The 21,513-nt window shown below is 40.6% G+C and overlaps 1 protein-coding gene across 5 annotated transcripts in view; it reads right to left on the bottom strand.

Moving 5' to 3' along the window:
• zgc:110158 (uncharacterized protein LOC553590 homolog) overlaps positions 1 to 21,513 on the bottom strand; it is a 115,004-nt gene that overhangs the window by 46,100 nt on the left and 47,391 nt on the right. For all 5 annotated transcript variants that reach the window (XM_062041348.1, XM_062041349.1, XM_062041347.1 and 2 more), the window contains exon 4: positions 15,645 to 15,729. In XM_062041348.1, the coding sequence (XP_061897332.1) occupies positions 15,645 to 15,729 (85 nt within the window). The remainder of the gene's footprint in view (positions 1 to 15,644; positions 15,730 to 21,513) is intronic.

The following is a 21,513-nucleotide window of genomic DNA, read 5'->3' as shown; positions in this document are numbered from 1 at the left end:
ACCACGTTAAACCCAGATTCCGAACTAACAAAGGTCTTAACTCATTCTCTTTCTATGCCACATCAATGTGGAATGTGAAAGGGCATCTCTATCCTCCTTCAAAACCGCAATAAAAGTTCACCTCCAGGCAGCTACAACCCTAAACTAACACCCTCCCCGGATTGCTAATAATCAAATGTAAACAATCAAATGCAAATACTTTTTCTTATGCCTTCTGATCGCTCTCTCTCTCTCTCTCTCTCTCTCTCTCTCTCTCTCTCTCTCTCTCTCTCTCTTTCTCTCTCTCTCTCTGTCTCTCTCTCTCTCCACTACCATATCCTACCCCCCCCCCCCACATCCACACCCCTGATTGTAAATAATGTAAATAATTCAATGTGATTATCTTGTGTGATGACTGTATTATGATGATAGTATATATCTGATAGTATATATCTGTATCATGAATCCATTTAAGTGGACCCCGACTTAAACAAGTTGAAAAACTTATTCGGGTGTTACCATTTAGTGGTCAATTGTACGGAATATGTACTTCACTGTGCAACCTACTAATAAAAGTCTCAATAAATCAATACAGTTACAGTGGCAGTATTGGTTTTACCAACGCTGATACTGATACCGTATGCTCAAGCCGATCATCCGCTGTGACCATCATCAAGGATAACGACAATATCTTTGAGTATGTAAAATGATCTGCTTGTATGAAATGGACAGTGATAACTACTTTGTTGCCGTTTAATGTAATCTTCTTATTACTTTATTACATATCTTTAATGTGTTCTGTGTACAGTGTGAGTGATTTAGGTGCTAACTTAGGCATAAATTCCACTAAAAAGTAAAACATGTCGAAGGAAAAGCTCACGTTTGTAACGGCCTTTATCTTCACTTGCTAGTGTGACATTTGCCCACTCAGCTCCATTTTCAAACACTTTTGGTGTTGTCCACACTGCCCTCCTCCACCAGGCATTGTGGGTAAACAGAAAGATTAGCCAATCAATCTTCTCTTGGAGAGCGGGGCCATGGAATTGGCGAGAGCGCGAGGAAGGGAGATAGGGAAGAAGAACGAGGGAAAAGGACAGCGAGCCAGAGAGGGAGCGATAAGGTGAAGGAGATGAGGGAAGGACGACGGAAATATAGAAATAAAACAGAATAGATCGATGCAGATCAGCGGATGTCACAGCGTAAACATGCGGTGGACAAAAAGGAGTGAAAAGGCTGAAAGTGTGAAAGTGGCAAAAGTGGTGATAAATGTAAATAAAGAGTGTATAGAAACAATGGAGGTAAGGAGTTGGATTAGGTAAAGGAAAGCTGCAGCCAACAAACTTGTCAGAACTGGATTTGGTTCTCAACTAACACCTCAGGACACAAAAGCACTTACTGCAATTTAAAATCTGCGGATTGTAAAAAATGTTAATATACGAGAAAAAAAACAATGACTGAAAAACACTGTTTTATGCATGTCAGGTCGGTAGGTGGCGTAGGCTCCTGGTTTTAAATGTTTGCAAGAACAATATTAGGTATGAGAGAGACTAACTTATTTATCATTAACCACCTAGGTTTACCTTATGCTGTCTTTAAGTTGAAGTGGAGTGTTGTTTTCTGGCGACACCTGGTGGCCACAATAATTCATGATGTTAGGCTCATGACGCAGCACGTTAAGTGATGCGGACACGTTTGTTACTGGATACTTTCTAATATGCTTCTGCCTTGCGTATGTGTATAACTAAAGTTAAAGTTAAAGTACCAATGAATGTCTCACACACTCAAGGTGTGGCAAAATTATTCTCTGCATTTGACCCATCACCCTTAATCACCCCCTGGGAGGTGAGGGGAGCAGTGGGCAGCAGCGGTGGCCGCGCCCGGGAATAATTTTTGGTGATTTAACCCCCAATTCCAACCCTTGATGCTGAGTGCCAAGCAAGGAGGTAATGGGTCCCATTTTTATAGTCTTTGGTATGACTCGGTCGGGGTTTGAACTCACAACCTACCGATCTCAGGGCGGACACTCTAACCACAAGCCACTGAGTAGGTAACTAATATGCAACTATAATTATTTGATAATTGACAAATGTGCTGTTTTAGACTGCAATCTTTTTCAATGAAGGGCAATTACTACGTATGTCTAGCATGTGTGCTATTGCGTGCTTAGCTGTCGTGTAGCTGAATAATCACTTATTCTTCTTTTGTTAGATACGTTGCATTAGTTTTGGATGATACCACAAATTTGGGTATTAATCCGATACTAAGTAGTTACAGGATCATACATTGGTCATATTCAAAGTCCTCATGTGTCCAGGGACATATTTCCTGAGTTTATAAACATAATATAAGATTTTGTGATGCTATGTGATGACATATTTCCAGAGTTTATAAACATAATATAAGATTTTGTGATGCTAAAAAATATCGATGTAATCATAGTATCGACTAGATACGCTCCTGTACCTGGTATCATCGCAGTGGATGTTAGGTGTAGATCCACCAATGGCGTTTGTCAACTACAGACAAGTTTCAACACCACCATTATCATGACGCCGGTGTGTTGCGGAGAGTAGTGAAGCAGCTAGTTGGCTAGCTTTTACCTAATTGGCTAGCTATTACACGTCCGACAGGTTTGATACTTGCAATAAACGTACTTGATTTATCTCCATGGAGACAAGAATTGGTGATGTAGAAGTAGCTAAAACACTGCAGGCTGCGGCTGGACTAGTTAGCTAGCCATGTCTTAAAGCACCTCTTCCTGAGGGTGCTTCGGTGTTATAACTTCACCTTTAGTTATCAAGCCAACATTTGTCCCTTCTCCCTTTTCTGTCTACACACTGTGTCTGCTTGTAAGTACTCCTTGATTGTGCACTGCCGAACACGCTCGTCCGCATGACACGACGTGACGACAACGGGTGGGGAACCGGTACTTTTTAGAGACGGTATAGTACTAGAGATGTCCAATAATGCCTTTTTTGCCGATATCCGATATTCCGATTTTGTCCAACTCTTAATTACCGATACAGATATATACAGTTGTGGAAATAACACATTATTATGCCTAATTTTGTTGTGATGCCCCGCTGGATGCATTAAACAATGTAACAAGGTTTTCCAAAATAAGAGAACAACTTCAACTCAAGTTATGGAAAAAAATGCCAACATGGCACTGCCATATTTATTATTTAAGTCACAAAGTGCATTATTTTTTTTAACATGCCTCAAAACAGCAGCTTGGAATTTGGGACATGCTCTCCCTGAGAGAGCATGAGGAGGTTGAGGTGGGTGGGATTGGGGGGCGGCGGGGTTGAGGTGGTGGGTTAGGGGGTAGCGGGAGGAGTATATTATAGCGTCCCGGAAGAGTTAGTGCTGCAAGGGGTTCTGGGTATTTGTTCTATTGTGTTTGTTGTGTTACGGTGCGGATGTTCTCCCGAAATGTGTATGTCATTTGTCATTGTGTTTGGTGTGGGTTCACAGTGTGCCGCATATTTGTAACAGTGTTAAAGTTGTTTATACGGCCAACCTCAGTGTGACCTGTATGGCTGTTGACCAAGTATGCCTTGCATTCACTTGTGAGTGTGTCAAAAGCCGTAGATATTATGTGACTTGTCCGGCACGCAAAGGCAGTGCCTTTAAGGTTTATTGGCGCTCTGTACTTCTTCCTACGTCCGTGTAGACAGCGGCGTTTTCAAAAGTCATACATTTTACTTTTTGAAACCGATACCGATAATTTTGAAACCGATACAGATAATTTCCGATATTACATTTTAAAGCATTTATCGGCCGATAATATCGGCAGTCCGATATTATCAGACATCCCTATATAGCAGTGGCCCCAAACCACCGGGCCGCGGACAGGTACCGGGCCACACAAGAAAAAAAAGAATAATAATAAAAAAATAATAATAACAATTTTTATTTTTAATTTTTAATTAAGTCAACATAAAAAACACAAGATACACTTACAATTAGTGCACCAACCCAAAAAACCTCCCTCCCCCATTTACACTCATTCACACTCATTCGCACAAAAGGGTTGTTTCTTTCTGTTATTAATATTTCTGGTTCCTACATTATATATCAATATAGATCAATACAGTCTGCAGGGAAACAGTCCGTAAGCACACGATTGTATTTTTTTTATGACAAAAAAATAAATAAAAAATCTCCCCTCCGGTCCGTGGGACAAATTTTCAAGCGTTGACCGGTCCGCAGTTACAAAAAGGTTGGGGACCACTGCTATATAGTACCGAATATGATTTATTAGTATCGCGGTACTATACTAATACCGGTATATCGTACAACCCTACATTCAAGTCTATATAATCTATATTTATATAATTTTTTTATAATCGAATCGGGACACCCCCCTAACCTCAACTCGAGTTGCTCAGAAAATGATCTAAGAAGACGACGATACGAGAGTTGTTGTTTTGCTCAATACAATGCTGGCATGGAAACAGGACTTCAGAACATCTCGAGAGAGATTCTACCATATTTCACCACAAAGCCATCAGAGAAATGGAGTTAAATGCCAATTACTAGTTTTCAAGCTCAAGAACACTCAAAAACTATTCACGGTTTTCACTGAAAAACAGTCTCATAAAAACAACCCTATAAAGCTTCATTTCGCCAGCCATTCATTGCTTCCCATTCAGGTCAAATCTAATGCTCGCACAATGATAAACATGGCGATATTTTCCACATGCATTTCCTAATTCAACCAACACCCACGTCGAAGGGGCTTTTTGCAACCTTTACGCGGAGGCCTATATAGGGCACTCACTTTCCAATGTGCTTTAAGCATTATACCTTTTTATGGCTTTTAACACGTAATGACAAAAACCACAGGTGTCAAACTCAAAGACAGGGGCCAGATCTGGCCCGCCACGTAATTTTATTTGGCCCTCGAAAGCCTGGAAATTAAATGCGTCATTAAAGTACCTTATATTTTCTTACTAAATGTATTAGTTGTTTCCATTTTGACAGAAAAAATACATGTACTCAATGCAATCGCATATTTTTTTTAACATAAATATTATAACGTAACAAATATATGATCATACATTCAAACAATGTTTTGGTTAAACTAGAAATAAATATTTTTTGTCTGCTTGACTTATGATTTCAAAGCAAGTTACTAATCAAATTGTCAAATTTTATAAATAGATTATACAGCGACTAGGGATGATGTTTGATAAGGAATTATCGAGTTCGAGCCTATTATCGAATCCTCTTATCGAACCGATTCCTTATCGATTATCTTATCGAGTCCAGATAGGTTGTTGTATGTGGAAAAAAAACACAATATCTGGTTTAACAAAAGCTCACTTTTATTATATAATAAAAAAATAAAATCTAATAAATAAATAAATATTGACTGTTACCCACCTAAAAAAATAAAATAAAATAAATAAATATTGACTGTTGTTACCCAAAGTATATTAAGGGGGATTTTTCAGAGAAACAAATCAATACAGTAACACAAAAACAACCTGTCTCTGTGATCACTATAGGTGTATAAATAATAATATAGTGTTAAATAAAATCAGTCCCTTGGGCACAAAACTGAAAATAATACAGCTCTCCAAAAAGTGCACTTCTGCTGCTATTTGACATAACTGTTTGTTATGATGCTTTGACATTTTTGCACTTTATTTCTTTATTGAAAGAAAATTCTATGAAGAGAAAAGTTCTTTGTAAATGTGGTTACAATGCTAAAAAATGAAAAGTTAAAGCTAAAAAAAGAAATACACTTTATTGAGTTAACATTATTTCTTTATGGGGGGGAAAATGTTATGAGCTAGAGAATATAACAACTACACTACCCAGAATGCAACGGGAGTTACGAGCATGCGCGGAGCCCCCCCGAAAAGTGTTGCATGTTGCCACGCTGTGAAAGTAAACGTCAAGAACTCAGCCAACACGCCTCGTCTGCATTATTTATAATTAGACAAACAACACATCTACAGTGTGATTTTTTTTTGTTTACAAGGAAAGAAAAACAAAAGTTAAAAAAGGGAGATATGTTGTATATATATATGTATGTGCTGCGGTTGCTTTAAGAACGCTGCGACAGCTGCCGTAAAGGAGGTGCGTTGCTAGCCTGGTTGCTATGTTTCCGGTTGGTCGTAAAAGTGTTCGTCATGTGTTTTACCCTGCTAAAATCTCTCAGTAAAGTTATTCGATGGATTATAGCTTTTGTTTTGAACTTTATTACACCTTGGAGCGCTTTTTCCCGTCCATTGTTTTCCTGCTTTCTCTATCTGCGCCTAATGATTGAGCTACGTGACGTCATTTCTTGTGATGTCCCACGGAGCATTTCTGGTCGGGACGGTATTCGAATAAAGAATCAACTCTTTTCCTTTACTATAGTGGTCTCGTTTACGGGTACCGGTTCTCAAAAAGGGATTCGAGTCCGAGGACTCGGTTCTTTTCTTATCAAACAACCGGGAAAACCGGTTTCGAGTATCATCCCTAACAGCGACTTTATGAAATTTATTGTGGTTTTACAGCATTTTACTGTACATGAAAAAACAGTACCACTGTTTTATGACAATAAAATGCTGGCAATTGAGCTGCCAGTTTTTACTGTACAAACGGTGGTACTGTTTTGCTATTCACAATAGTACAGCTGTGAACACACCAACGTGTACCAGGTGATGGCGTTAAAAGTGATGTTTGATCGTCTCACGGCTGCTTTCAAGGCTATTCATCGCTTCTTTATTAGCTCACTAACCTGACTTCCTTGGCTTTGCTATGCTGGAATGAGATAATTTTTTTCTTCTTGAAGACACCATTGTAGCAGTTAATGATACTGCACATCTGTGCCATGTTTTGAGTTTGAGTTTGAGTTTATTTCGAACATGCAAGCATACAACATGATACATCACAATTTCCAGTTTCTCTTTTCAACATGTTTGAAAAGGAGTAGGAAGAAGCAGAGCTTATTTAATCCTACCCCTTTTCATTTACATAACAGTTGCTAAAACTTTTGTTCACTTCCTGTTCTCAATTTATTCACAATATACTCCATAAGTAATCACAATAAAAATAAATAAATAATAATAATTGGTGAAGTAAGTTACATTTCATATGAGATAAGTAAGATTATTTTGAGAGTGAAAGAATGGATGAATTAAACAATCATCACAAATTCAGTATTCTTCTTCTTTGTACTTTGTAAACACTTTAAGTTTGAAGAGTTTCTTGAAGTGGATCATATTAGTACATTGTTTGATTGCTTTGCTCAATCCATTCCATAATTTAATTCCACATACTGATATACTGAAGGTCTTAAGTGTTGTACGTGCATAGAAATGTTTTAAATGACATTTCTCTCTAAGATTATATTTCTCCTCTTTTTTTGAGAAGAATTGTTGTATATTCTTGGGTAGCAGGTTATAGTTTTCTTTGTGTATAATTTTAGCTGTTTGCAAATTCACTATGTCGTGGAGTTTCAGTATCTTTGATTCCATAAATAAAGGATTTGTATGTTCTCTATATCCAACATTATGTATTATTCTAACTGATCTTTTTTATTATTCTAACTGATCTTTTTCGTAACACCGTTAATGAATTAAGTGTACTTTTGTAATTATTTCCCCATATTTCTACACAGTAGCTCAGATATGGTAACACTAGTGAGCAGTAGAGAATATGAAGTGATTTTTGGTCTAGAACATGTTTTGCTTCATTCATTATTGACGTGTTTCTTGCTACTTTATGTTGTATATTTTTTACGTGAGATTTCCAGTTCAATTTATCATCAATCATTATGTTTTGATTTGTCAAAGAAAAAAACTAAACTTTAGGACTTTAGTTTTGCATTCAGCTAGGGCTGCAACTAACGATTAATTTGATAATCGATTAATCTGTCGATTATTACTTCGATTAATCGATTAATAATCGGGTGAAAGAGACAAACTACATTTCTATCCCATCCAGTATTTTATTGAAAAAAAAACTGCATACTGGCACCATACTTATTTTGATTATTGTTTCTCAGCGGTTTGTAAATGTTGCAGTTTATAAATAAGGGTTTATTTAAAAAAAAAATTAAAAAAAAGCCTCTGTGCGTGCGCATAGCATAGATCTAACGAATCGATGACTAAATTAATTGGCAACTATTTTTATAATTGATTTTAATCGATTTAATCGATTAGTTGTTGCAGCCCTACATTCAGCTATGTTGTAAATAAACCATTCGGGTGCCAGAAAGAACCACAATGCACTGTGTCACCCTGTCACATTTTCAAACCCTATAAGGGAGAGATGGGGGAAATGTTTTGATGCATCAAATTTCGGACATGGACAATTTTGAAATCGATCAGTAATTGTCAAAAATCGTTAATCGATTTATTTATTGTAAATAAAATAGTGCAGACAGTTCTAAAAATGTGGCTGACTGCAGCGAGCCACCTCACCGAAAAATAAATGTGATGGGAATTAATCTAACTGATTCTTATTACAATACACTTTTTATAAAGGTTGCAAGTGATAAACGTTTATCTAGTGAAACGAAAACTGCATCAATATGCATAAATAAAAGATGCTTCAATAATCGATTTTTAATCGACTCGTAGCTCCTGAATCGTGAGGTGCCCAAAGATTCCCACCGCTACTATAGGGCCCCTTTAATACTGTTGTGGTAACATACTGAAAAAGTGGAAATTCATAGGTATCGGTATGGACTACTGAAATTATGGTATTGTGACAACCCCAATATGTAGTAAGTACACTGAGCCCTTTTAAATGCAAACAAATAAAATACTTAAAGGACCTCACTGGAAGTCAGGATTCCACAGGATTAGCTGCATTGTAAAGAATAAAAAGACCTCCACCAGGTCCAACTGCTGCTTTTGTTTCCCAAATGTGCCCCCGAACTGTAATGACTATTTCCTCTGCTCAGAAACAGGTCGCATCAATAAACTACTGTTGAAGATAGTCGAGATAAAGAGCTTTAAAGCCCTTCATCCCGCATGTCACCGGCATCACACAAAGCTGACTACGACCGTAAAACCTTTGGAGGGTCTCGGCACCCTGCGGAGAGGGTCGAGATAATGCCTCATAAACGGCGGCCCCCGCAATCAAGCGGGCTTCAAAAGGCTGACAAAGTCTTGTAAAGATAAGACGCGCACACACAAAAAAAAAGTCTCGCTATGTCTTCTCCGTTGAGCGTCTCTTGAAACCAGCAGAGTGGACCCGCGCTCGGAGAGAGAGGCCTCGGGGGGGCGGAGCCAAAATTAAACTGGGCCTGTCTCCTTCGCTTCATCACTGCTGGGAAGCAGACAGCCAGCGACCACGCGGCACGGCCATTGCACTGTCACGCACGCACACGAGGGTTAACTGGCACCGAGGGTGTGAGCCCCTCCACCCTCCTTGTATAGGCTGCTTGCCAAAGATGCCCCGCGTCCACACACACACACACACACACACACACACACACACACACACACACACACACACACACACACACACACACACACACACACACACACACACACATGCACAAATCCCTGGTTTAGCCCCAACCCAGTACTGGGATTACCGGATTAGAACTCTATTCCATTATCTCCTCACACTATACAGCATGCACACACACATGTGCGCAAACACACACACGTGCACACACACACGCGCACTCACACACACAAACACGGTCTTGACCAGAGGGCACGGCCTCCTGAAGGCAAAGATGCAGCGTATCAATCATAACACATGACATTTACACACAAGACTTTTTCCAGTTCCAGTTCCATGCTCCTGGATCAAAACAAAGCCTACTTTTCGCACACCACGCTGCTCCTCGGACGATTTGTTTCGGCGGTTCTGACATGGTTTCCCTGCTCTTTTTATGTTGGTCAACTTGATTGCCGCGGTGAAGATACAGTAGCGGCAAGACTAGCCTTTCTTGTTATTAGCATTGTTCACCTTTAACCCAGAAATGAAAGCAGTGCTTGGTGAATATCTATCAATCGTCACAACATAACAAAACAAAAAAAAGACTCAAATACTGCAATTTAAAACATCCATCTAATAGTCTATCCATCCATCCATCCATTTTCTACTGCTTGTCCCTGTCGGGGTCGCGAGGGCAATTTAATACATAAAACAAAAATAAAACTTAATGTAACACTTAATTTGGGCCAAAAATATGTAAAGTATGAATACATTTTTCATCCGCAATGTAGCAAACCTGCAATACTGAATTGCCCTATAATTTGAATAATCAGCGAAGATAATAATCTGTGTTATTAGTCATTACTATAACATGTTTTTTTCTTATATTATATCATTTTGCTCCATTTCTCAATTGTTGCCGCTTATTTTATTGCTACAATGCAACACAGGCAGGACTTTGTACGTCTCCGGTCTTTTGACATATATAAGGGTTTTCCACACATTCATTTATTTGTGGCGGCCCGCCACGAAATAATTACGTGCGCCACAAATTAAAATTAAAAAATTAAAAAATTTAAAAAAATCTTTTTAAATAAATAAATGTTTTATTTTTTTGTCCTCTCCAGCTTCTCAGGCAAATCATATATTTGATGTAGATGCCCATATCGGCTGTTCAGATTTACTTTACAAAAGAGAAGTGTAGGATACTTATCTTGTTGCCTTATTTGTATTTGACTTTATTAAATGTATTTATATTAGAAACACAACATGTGTATATAACAAAGGGTGCAAAGTCTGCAGGCAGTAGGAAACACATGGTTAAGTGTAGGGAGTAAAACTGATGGCAGTCTAAAGTTCAAGATTTTTGGAGCTCTTTGTTCAGTGGATCAGATGTTTGATGAAGCTCTGTGTCTATCTACCACCACTACTGTTTTCTGTTTATTTGTTACTGACTGTGGCAGGACACCTCTGCCTCTGTTTCACTTTATGTTGCTGGTAAATAATATGGTTGTGGTAGTAGGCTAAAGTTAAATTATTTAGTATGCACTAATTAAAGGGGCAGAGCTTTGAGACATTTTAGCTTTTATATTTCATAAGATATATTTTTTGTAAGAACCACAATTAATAAATATATTTCAGTGAATAACTTATTGTTCAAATCTGTATATAAATATGTACATAAAGTGTTGTAATTATATTGTAAAATGGATGGATGGATGGATGGATGGATGGATGGATGGATGGATGGATGGATGGATGGCTGGATGGACGTTTAAAACAAAACTGTTATTATTAATTAGTAAGTATACATTTTTTGAGCCTTTTTAGAGAAAATGACATCATTGTAGTAAATTATGCAAATTACTCGATGATGTCATGGTGACCACGCCCATAGCCACGCCCCCACCGCCACAGGTATCTCGGCAGTTTATGGGAAACACTGTTTATTACTCTGCCCTCCCCTGAATGTTAGAATTTAAATAAAATGTTTAAATTAGAGATGAAAAAAATATTTGAGCTTGCTTATTGATAGTCTCCAAAATAACGTTACTGTAAAACTGAGCACACAAAAGAAAATACATTCATATACATATGAAGTGCACAAACATGTAGGAATCATGTAAATGAACAATACAGTATGAACTGTAAAAAAGGCAATACTATTATACAGGATGAAGGTTGGCTCTAATGTCGCTAGCTTAATGCTAATGTACAATGGACTAGCTCAGGGGTCGGGAACTTTTTTGGCTGAGAGAGCCATGAAAGCCAAATATTTTAAAATGTATTTCCGTGACAGCCATATAACATTGTTTAACACTGAATACAACTAAATGCGTGCATTTTTAAGTAAGACCAACATTTTTAGAGTAAAATAAGTCTCTTATTATTTTTAATAACATTTGTTATTCTGAAGGTAATAATACATAATAATAATAATAATAAATAAATAATAAATAACACATGACATTTACACACCAATAATAAATAAAATACTTCTTACCATTAATGCGACTTCTGGTGCTGCATGGTTTTGCTGGTGGCTTTGTAGTCTGGTTGATACGAGGTTATTTTTAACACTGTGATTACCAGCGAAATTATTCATTACTTATCGTGTTAAGCAATGTCAGCTGATATTTATCTGAGAGCCAGATGCAGTCATCAAAAAGAGCCACATCTGGCTCTCGAGCCATATAGGTTCCCTACCCCTGGACATTGACAGGCTAATGAAAATTAGCAGAGCGGTAATTAAATGAGAATTTAAAGGAACAAAACTGACATGAAATAGCAAGTGTATTTCTACTAACAGCAGTGTTTCCCACACATTTATTTATTTGTGGCGGCCCGCCACGAAAGAATTACATCCGCCACAAATTAAAAAATTTTTTTTATTATTATTATTATTATTTTTAATTTTTTTGGTCCTGTCCAGCTTCTCAGGCAAATCATATAGTTGATGTAGATGCCCATATAGGCTGTTCAGATTTACTTTACAAAAGAGAAGTGTAGGATAGTTCTCTTGTTGCCTTATTTGTATTTGACCACTACTGTTTTCTGTTTATTTGTTACTGACTGTGGCAGGACACCTCTGCCTGTTTCACTTTATGTTGCTGGTAAATAATATGGTTGTAGTAGTAGGCTAAAGTTAGATTATTTAGTATGCACTAATTAAAGGGGCAGAACTTTAAGAGACATTTTAGCTTTTATATTTTATAAGATATATTTTTTGTAAGAACCACAATTAATAAATATATTTCAGTGAATAACTTATTGTTCAAATCTGTATATAAATATGTACATATAAAGTGTTGTAATTATATTGTAAAATGGATGGATGGATGGATGGATGGATGGATGGACGTTTAAAACAAAACTGTTATTATTAATTAGTAAGTATACATTTTTTTAGCCTTTTTAGAGAAAATCATATCATTGTAGTAAATTATGCAAATTACTCCATGATGTCACGGTGACCACGCCCATAGCCACGCCCCCACCACCACAGGTATCTTGTCAGTTTATGGGAAACACTGAACAGGCATAAATATTCACCAAACTCTGAAGAAATTAATACTGTCCGCTTACTTTATACTGTCCCTGCAGCACAGTGTGTGTGCGTGCTGACTAACTACAGAAGCCTGTTGCTCAAACCTCAAACTCCTGATTTTGAAACAAATAACGTAGTTGGTGTTTTGTGGAACATGAATGCAGGAGAAATGGTAAATGGTAGAGATGTCCGATAATATCGGACTGCCAATAATATCGGCCGATAAATGCTTTAAAATGTAATATCGGAAATTATCGGTATCAAAAAGTAAAATGTATGACTTTTTAAAACGCCGCTATACGGAGTGGTACACGGACGTAGGGAGAAGTACAGAGCGCCAATAAACCTTAAAGGCACTGCTTTTGTGTGCCGGCCCAATCACATAATATCTATGGATTTTCACACACACAAGTGAATGCAAGGCATACTTGGTCAACAGCCATACAGGTCACACTGAGGGTGACCGTATAAACAACTTTAACACAGTTACAAATATGCGCCACACTGTGAACCCACACCAAACAAGAATGACAAACACATTTCGGGAGAACATCCGCACCGTAACACAACATAAACACAACAAAACAAATACCCAGAACCCCTTGCAGCACTAACTCTTCCGGGACGCTACAATATACACCCCCCGCTAACCCCTCCTCCCACCTCAAACCCGCCCCCCAACCCCGCCCACCTCATGCTCTCTCAGGGAGAGCATGTCCCAAATTCCAAGTTGCTGTTTTGAGGCATGTTAAAAAAAATTATGCACTTTGTGACTTCAATAATAAATATGGCAGTGCCATGTTGGCATTTTTTTCCATAACTTGAGTTGATTTATTTTGGAAAACCTTGTTACATTGTTTAATGCATCCGGCAGGGCATCACAACAAAATTAAACATAATAATGTGTTAATTCCACGACTGTATATATCAGTATCGGTTGATATCGGAATCAGTAATTAACAGTTCGACAATATCGGAATATCGGATATCGGTAATTAACAGTTCGACAATATCGGAATATCGGATATCGGCAAAAAAGCCGGACATCTCTAGTAAATGGTACCTTCAAGGTACTCAAAGCGCTTTGACACTATTTCCACATTCACACACACATTCACACACTGATGGCGGGAGCTGCCCTGCAGGGCCCTAACCACGACCCATCAGGAGCAAGGGTGAAGTGTCTTGCTCAAGGACACAACAGACGTGACGAGGTTGGTAAAGGTGGGGATTGAACCAGGAACCCTCAGGTTGCTGGCACGGCTACTCTCCCAACTGCGCCACGCCGTCCAGAAAGAAGCACATATATCATCTAGAACAGGGGTCGGCAACCCGCGGCTCCGGAGCCGCATGCGGCTCTTTGACCACTCTGATGCGGCTCAGCTACATACTTGCCGACCCCCCGATTTTCCCAGGAGACTTATGGATCTCAGTGTCTCTCATAAATAACTCCCAGGGAAAAAATAATCCTTTTTAGACTATAAATACTAGATAAAGGGCGTGCCCTGACTGCACTGCAGTAATTGTCCTCTATAGCATTTACATACAGCGTGCCAATCCAGCCGCATGTTGCATGTTGTTATAAATCGCACACACAGGAGACAGCAAAGCATACTTACTCATCAGCCACACAGCTTACACTGACGGTAGCCGTATCAAACAACTTTAACATTGTTACGTTACAAATATGCGCCACACTGTGAACCCACACCAAAAAAGAATGAAAAACACATTTCTGGAGAACATCTGCACTGTAACACAACATAAACACAACACAACCATTACCCAGAATCCCATGCAGTCCTAACTCTTCCGGTCTAGATTATACACCCCGCTACCACAACCCCCCCCCCCCCTCTCCTTGCGTTGGTTGAGCGGAAGAGTTAGTGCTGCATGGGATTCTGGGTATTGGTACCGTCAGTGTAAGATGTGTATTGGTACCGTCAGTGTCAGATGTGTATTGGTACCGTCAGTGTAAGATGTGTGGTTGCTGAACTAGTACGGAAGAGTTAGTGCTGCATGGGATTCTGGGTATTGGCACCGTCAGTGTAAGATGTGTGGTTGCTGAGGTAGTACGCCTTGCTGTCACTTACGTGTGGTCAAGCAGGTACACTGTTAGGGCAGACTGTAGAGGGCGGTGTCATCACGCTCTGATATTCGGGAGTCTCCCGGGGAAAAATGAGAGGATTGGCAAGTATGACGCTATCAAGCGCCATTCATTCAAAACTCGCGGGCTGCACTAACATCAAATGTCCACATTAAAGTGCGTGCCGGTGCGTGTGTCGGAGACCCCTGGTTAATATAGCACAAAGCATTTAAGCTCTGTATGCAGTGTTTTTCATTTTAAATTGTAAATTTTTTTTGTGGCTCCCATCACTTTCTTTAATTTGTGAAACTTGCCAAAATGGCTCTTTGAGTGGTAAAGGTTGCCGACCCCTGATCTAGAAGGTGAAGTGGTATTTACTGAATCGCAAAATCTTGAAAAAAAAATTAATAATAATAAAAAGCTTTGTTTTTTTAATTTTTTAAGTAAATTAACCTATGGGAAACACTGCACTTTTTCGTCACACCCTGTCCCTCACACTGCTTCTGTAAAAGTTTTGCAAACCAAACTGCACGAGTCACACTCATTACGGCGTAACTGTTAGTAGTGAACTGTCGAGGTATGGCCTAGATTAGAAAGAGTTTAAACACCCGATTAAGGGAGGTCACTTACATAGTCATGGAAGGCCTTGGCCTCACTGGAGTGCTCGCATGTCTCCCTTCGGTCTGGAGCTGCACAGTACAAGTCCCAGAATACGCTGAAATGGAAATGGAGGGGTGAGAGAAGGTTGCGAGGGTTAGCAAATGGAGCAATACAAGCAAACGTGTAGCAGCTATTCATAACCCCTTCACACACTCCCGCTGTCAGCCTAGTGCACTTAAAAGTGTGTCTTGTATATACAGTACACTCGAGCATCGGCACGCGGCGCGACATAATGCTGGTGTTCCCTCCCCCAAACTTCAATCAGCCTCTTGCTCTAAATACACTGGCGTCGACGGACACCTCGCTGAGCATGTAGTACACCTTGTAAACTTAGCACGAGCCCTTGTAACAGAGCTACAAGGCAGTCTGGTGATTGTAAATACAGTGCATCCGGAAAGCATTCCCGGCGCTTCACTATTTCCACATTTTGTTGTTACAGCCTTATTCCAAATTGGAATAAATTCATGTTTGTCCTCAAAATTCTACAGACAATACGCCATAATGACAGTGTGAAAGGTTTTTTTAAAACAGTTTTTGCAAATTTATTAAAGATAAAAAAATAAAAATCACATGTACATAATGTCATGATCCGTGGTCCGGATCATGTTTTGTTGTGTTCTGTTAGTTTTGGACTCCATGTAGTTCCTGTTTTTGTGCACCCTTGTTTGTTTTAAGTACCATGGTTACTTATTATTTCCACCTGTCTCTGATTAGTGTTCGGCCGCTCACCTGCTTCCCGAGCACTAATCAGAGGCATTATTTAAGCCTGCCTTTGCCAGTCAGTCGGGCTGGCGTCATTCTGTCACGATGCGGGGTTGTTCTCCCAGGAAGGCAGACGGACTACTCCGGACAAGGCGTGCAGTAGTGATGGGTTGATGAGGCGTCATGAAGCGTTTCAACACATTGCAAAACTGTATTGATACTGTGTCGATACTGTGTCACTAAATACTAACATCTGCTGGACATTAAAAATCCCTACAGGCAACCTATGGACCGACTCAACGGACACTGATTTTATGATCTAGTATATACAATAATATAAACCAAGTCATTGTATTTCATTTAGGATTATTTAATATCTTAATTTAAATAAAAATATATTTTTATCTTTTTTAGATACAGTCAATAAATAATGTGAACATGTATCGTGACTAGGCTGGTAGAAGGTGGGGATTGAACCCCAGTAACCAGCAACCCCCCGATTGCTGGCACGGCCACTCTACCAACTTCGCCACGCCGTCATTCCTGTAATTTTCTCTAGTAACAACATTCCATGATTAATATTAATGAATTAACATTAATAATAAATGACAGAAAAATAAGCACACGTATGACTGAGGAGTCATAGTGTTTGAGTTGTCCGACTTTTTGTGTGGCCATAAACGCACCAGTGGCTTAGTGGTATGCGTGTTGTTGACGAACACCGATAAGGCCGCTTGTTGTCACTGTCACTCAAAGTTGCATTTCAAAATTACACAGAATAAATGTGTTTATTTTGTTTAGAATTCAGATGGGTTTGATTCGGTGCGCGGCATATATTTGCTGTGCGGCGCACAGTGTGCGCAGAGGACGCTTGAGCAGTGTGCAATTGCGCAGGCGCACACCTTAGAGGGAACGTTGCTCACAGGGCACAGAGGAGACGTCAGTGCGATACAGTTCGCGTATCGGTCACGTGACCAAAGCAGCTCATGATCGGTCACGTGACTTTCTAAAAGCCGTACGCGCACCGACACAGGGTATCGCTCTATGAGCTCGACGCATGCGCCTATGCATCTGTGTTGCCGGACCCATCACTAGCGTGCAGGTAAAAACATGATTTATTCCTCAAAATATCAAAGTAGTACAAAAAACGGAAAACATGTCACACTCGAAGCTAATGCTACTATTTAGCATGGACTATGGACAAGGAATACTCACTAACTGTGGCATGAACAAACAAAACTTACGTAGCAGGTTGCATGAAGGAAACAATGACGCCAGGCCGACTGACCGGCAAAGGCAGGCTTGAATAACGCCTTTGATTAGTGCTCGGGAAGCAGGTGAGCGGGCGAACACTAATCAGAGAAAGGTGGAAATAATAAGTAACCATGGTAACTAAAACAAACAAGGGTGCACAAAAACAGGAACTATGGAGTCCAAAACTAACAGAACATAACAAAACATGATCCGGACCACGGATCATGACACATAAGTATTCACAGCCTTTGTTCAATACTTTGTTGATGCACCTTTGGCAGCAGTTACAGCCTCACAGCTTTTTCAATACGATGCGACAAGCTTGGCACACCTATCTTTGGGCAGCTTCGCCCATTCCTCTTTGCAGCACCTTTCAAGCTCCATCAGACTGGATGAGAAGTGTTTGCTTTCATCCAGGATGTCTTTGTACATTGCTGCATTCGTCTTTCCCCCTATCCTGACAAGTCTCCCAGTTCCTGCCGCTCAAAAACATCCCCACACCATGATGTTGCCACCACCATGCTTAACTATCCATCCACTTGGGTAAAACAGAATCCATCCTGTTTGGGTCCCACATCAAACTTAAGAGAGTCAATGACTTCACCATAAAAGTAGGTGACAGTGTCATCACCAGGAAAGATGAGGTCACCTACCTAGGTTCCATTCTAGAGGCTAACCTTTCCTTTGATTAAATGGCAACCAAGGTAATCAAAAAGGTTAACCAACGAACGAGATTTCTCTACAGAATTTCCTCTCTGGTCAACAAAAGCACCTTGAGGATTCTGGCGGGAACTCTCGTTCAAACCTTTTTCGATTACGCATGCACCTCCTGGTACCCTAGCACCTCCAAAACCCTCAAATCTAAACTCCAAACATCTCAGAACAAGCTAGTCAGGTTACTTCTAGACCTCCACCCCAGATCCCACCTCACTCCTACCCACTTCTCTAAAGTGGGCTGGCTCAAGGTGGAGGACAGAGTTAAACAACTTGCACTGAGCCTAGTCTATAAAATCCGCTACACCTCCCTGATACCGAAGTACATGTCAAACTACTTCCTTAACGTAAATGACCGCCATAACCACAACACCAGGGGGTGCTCCACTAACCACGTTAAACCCAGATTCCGAACTAACAAAGGTCTTAACTCATTCTCTTTCTATGCCACATCAATGTGGAATGCGCTCCCAACAGGTATAAAAGAAAGGGCATCTCTATCCTCCTTCAAAACCGCAATAAAAGTTCACCTCCAGGCAGCTACAACCCTAAACTAACACCCTCCCCGGATTGCTAATAATCAAATGTAAACAATCAAATGCAGATACGTTTTCTTTTTCCTTCTGATCTCTCTCTCTCTCTCTTTCTCTCTATGTCCACTACTTGATGTCCATATCCCCCCCACCCCCACCCCCCCTCCCTCCCTCCACACCCCTGATTGTAAATAATGTAAATAATTCAATGTGATTATCTTGTGTGATGACTGTATTATGATGATAGTATATATGATAGTATATATCTGTATCATGAATCAATTTAAGTGGACCCCGACTTAAACAAGTTGAAAAACGTATTCGGGTGTTACCATTTAGTGGTCAATTGTACGGAATATGTACTTCACTGTGCAACCTACTAATAAAAGTCTCAATCAATCAATCAATCAAAACTGTAGGGATGGTATTAGCCTGGTGATGAGCTCTGCCTGGTTTCCGCCAAATATGACGACACCTCGTCCTGGTCGTGGAACGGTAGACCAGCTCTATACTCTCGGCAGGGTCCTTGAGGGTGCATGGGAGTTTGCCCAACCAGTCTACATGTGCTTTGTGGACTTGGAGAAGGCATTCGACCGTGTCCCCCGGGAAGTCCTGTCGGGATTGCTCAGAGAGTATGGGGTATCAGACTGTCTGATTGTGGCGGTCCGCTCCCTGTATGATCAGTGCCAGAGCTTGGTACGCATTGCCGGCAGTAAGTCGGACCCGTTTCCAGCGAGGGTTGGACTCCGCTAAGGCTGCCCTTTGTCACCGATTCTGTTCATAACTTTCATGGACAGAATTTCTAGGCGCAGTCAGGGCGTTGAGGGGATCCGGTTTGGTGGCTGCAGGATTAGGTCTCTGCTTTTTGCAGATAATGTGGTCCTGATGGCTTCAACTGGCCAGGATCTTCAGCTCTCACTGGATCGGTTCGCAGCCGATTGTGAAGCGACTGGGATGAGAATCAGCACCTCCAAGTCCGAGTCAATGGTTCTCGCCCGGGAAAGGGTGGAGTGCCATCTCCAGGTTGGGGAGGAGATCTTTCCCCAAGTGGAGAAGTTCAAGTACCTCGGAGTCTTGTTCACGAGTGAGGGAAGAGTGGATCATGAGATCGACAGGCGGATCGGTGCGGCGTCTTCAGTAATGCGGACGCTGTATCGATCCGTTGTGGTGAAGAAGGAGTTGAGCCGGAAGACAAAGCTCTCAATTTACCGGTTGATTTACGTTCCCATCCTCACCCATGGTCATGAGCTTTGGGTTATGACCGAAAGGACAAGATCACGGGTACAAGCGGCCGAAATGAGTTTCCTCCACCGGGTGGCGGGTCTCTCCCTTAGAGATAGGGTGAGAAGCTCTGTCATCCGGGGAGGAACTCAGAGTAAAGCCGCTGCTCCTCCACATTGAGAGGAGCCAGATGAGGTGGTTCGGGCATCTGCTCAGGATGCCACCCGAACGCCTCCCTAGGGAGGTGTTTAGGGCACGTCCGACTGGCAGGAGGCCATGGGGAAGACCCAGGACACGTTGGGAAGAGGCCCAGGACACGTTGGGAAGACTATGTCTCCCGGCTGGCCTGGGAACGCCTCGGGATCCCACGGGAGGAGCTGGACGAAGTGGCTGGGGAGAGGGAAGTCTGAGCTTCTCTGCTTAGGCTGCTACCCCCGCGACTCGACCTCGGATAAGCGGAGGAAAATGGATGGATGGATGATGCCTGATATTCACGCCAAAGAGTTCAAGCTTTATCTCATCAGACCAGATACATTTTTTTCTCATGGTCAGAGTCTTTCAGGTGCATTTTGACAAACTTTTTGATAAGAAATGACTTCCGTCTGGCCACTCTACCATACAGGCCTGATTGGTTGATCACTGCAGAGATGGTTGTCCTCTCTCGACAGAGGAATGCTGTAGTTCTGACAGAGTGACCATCGGGTTGTTGGTCACCTTCCTGACTAGACTAAGATAAGTGTAGCAATGTACAGAGATATCCTGGATGAAAACCAATGCTTCCCATCCAATCTGATGGAGCTTGAGAGGCGCTGCAAAGAGGAATGGGCAAAACTGCCCAAAAATAAATGTGCCAAGCTTGTGGTATCGTATTCAAAAAGACTTGAGGCTGTAATTGCTGCCAAAGGTGCATCAACAAAGTATTGAGCGAAGGCTGTGAAAACTTAGGTAAATGTGTGTTATTTTATTTCTAATACATTTGCAAAATTAAAAAAAACACACTTTTGCCATCGTCATTATGGGGTATTGTGTGTAGAACTTTAAGGGACAAAAATTTATTCATTCATTTTTTGAGTAAGGCTGTAACCAGAGGTGGGTAGTAACACGCTACATTTACTTCGTTACATCTACTTGAGTAACTTTTGGGATAAATTGTACTTCTAAGAGTAGTTTTAATGCAACATACTTTTACTTGAGTATATTTATAGAGAAGAAACGCTACTTTTACTCCGCTCCAATTATCTACAGTCAGCTCGCTACTCGCTACTGATTTTTATCGATCTGTTAAGGCACGCTTTGTTTGTTTTGGTTTGTCAGACAGACCTTCAAAGTAGGATCTATCGCATGCCTGCGTTTCACCAATCAAATACAGTAACTGGTGACGTTTCACTCCGTTTCACCAATCACATGCAGTCACT

This window comes from Entelurus aequoreus, linkage group LG03 (genome assembly GCF_033978785.1).
Source record: "Entelurus aequoreus isolate RoL-2023_Sb linkage group LG03, RoL_Eaeq_v1.1, whole genome shotgun sequence".
Lineage (NCBI taxonomy): Eukaryota > Metazoa > Chordata > Actinopteri > Syngnathiformes > Syngnathidae > Entelurus > Entelurus aequoreus.
The sequence above is the reverse complement of the archived record's forward strand: the minus strand, read 5'-3'. Positions and strand labels throughout refer to the sequence as shown.